General features: G+C 34.6%; 1 protein-coding gene and 1 pseudogene across 1 annotated transcript in view; both read right to left on the reverse strand.

Moving 5' to 3' along the window:
* Nucleotides 1-18: 18 nt before the first annotated feature.
* On the reverse strand, nucleotides 19-1,096 carry LOC118736185 (annotated as a pseudogene).
* The window catches only part of LOC118736546, a gene marked incomplete in the record, with an annotated part of 11,823 nt that continues 11,463 nt past the window's right edge, over nucleotides 1,004-1,363 (reverse strand). Inside the window, 1 exon segment of the mRNA XM_036466607.1 lies at nucleotides 1,004-1,363. Within this exon segment, the coding sequence (XP_036322500.1) occupies nucleotides 1,103-1,363 (261 nt within the window).

Consider the following 1,363-nt stretch of genomic DNA (forward strand, 5'->3'; position numbering starts at 1 on the left):
CAAAACTCTATGTAAAAAGCAATGCAATTGTTGGTGATTTCTTTTAATTCAAGAGGAGATAATTTGCTATCAGCAATTTTTTTTGATACATAAACCCCTAAGTATACGTTCTCCTCATTTAACATGTTTGCTCTATTTTCAAATTCAAGTTCATTAATACGATTTGAATTTAAATATCGTGGTTGAATGAAATTATCCAAACATTTTAAGGAATAACCGTAACATTTCCTCATGCATTCCGGGTATTTGGGAGCTTGAGCTTTGAAATATTTTATTAACGTTATTTATGATGTGAAGAATATACTTCAAAAACTTAAATCTATATGGTCGACATTGGACGCAAATGCAAAATATATTTTTAACGGTTCGTACAGCTCAAGAACACGATTCACCACAGCTTCTAAATATAGCCATCTAGTTTGAGCGGGATGTAACATTTTTTTTGGTTTGAATTCTAAAATTGAAGCAATTTTTATGAATTGCGCATTTCGCTTTGGGCTATTTGCAATGTAGTTGTACACATCTCGTACTAAAGACTCTACGCCGGATGGAAGCTTAAGGCACGAATATGATGAACAAAGTGCAATTGAGTGACATATGCATTTCATAATAAATAAATCTGGAACGTCATCTTTTAACAGTTTAGCAGCAGAATGATTTTGCCTGTCATATTCGGTGCACCATCCGCAGCAAATCCAATTAAGTTAGTTTTATAACAAATATTTTTTTTTTCGAAATATTGTACAATGTTTTCACATATGCTTCGTGAATCACAGTTTCCTACTTCAATTAATCCAAAAAAGAAGTGTTTAATTTAAAAATCTATTGCAACCCTAGCCACTAAGCACAATGATTCCTTGTTGGATATATCGGTCGACTCGTCGATACACAGCGAAAACTTTTTTTTACGTAAAAGCTGGCATAAATATTCAAATTGGGTACGGCCCAATACATTTTTGACAAGGTTTGTCGTTTTTGTTCGAGCGCAGGAAATTTGTTGAGCAATTTTTGAATCCGGAATGGATTTTTTTAAAAACAGTGACAAATGGTCCATGCAGGAGAAGGGCAGGCTATGTTCCGCTATAAATGCACTTAACTGAAGTTACAAGGTTTGTACCAGTCTCGTTTCTCTAGTGTTATTTCTGAACTGCTCCGCAATAGTGGTTTGACTATTCGTAATACAAATTGATCTGGTTTTATGCGTTTGGGTATTCTTGTGGCTTATTAAATCTGATTTGCCGGAACTCACTTTAAGAAAGGCATTGCATACCTTGCAAAAAAGTTCTTCATCACCTGCAGCAGTTTCCTTTTTAATTAGCCAATCACTGAAATCAGCAATCCATGAGGAGCATATCTTTCGCCT

This window comes from Rhagoletis pomonella, unplaced genomic scaffold (genome assembly GCF_013731165.1).
Source record: "Rhagoletis pomonella isolate Grant_MI unplaced genomic scaffold, Rhpom_1.0 Rhpom_scaffold_00003, whole genome shotgun sequence".
Taxonomy (NCBI): Eukaryota; Metazoa; Arthropoda; class Insecta; order Diptera; family Tephritidae; genus Rhagoletis; species Rhagoletis pomonella.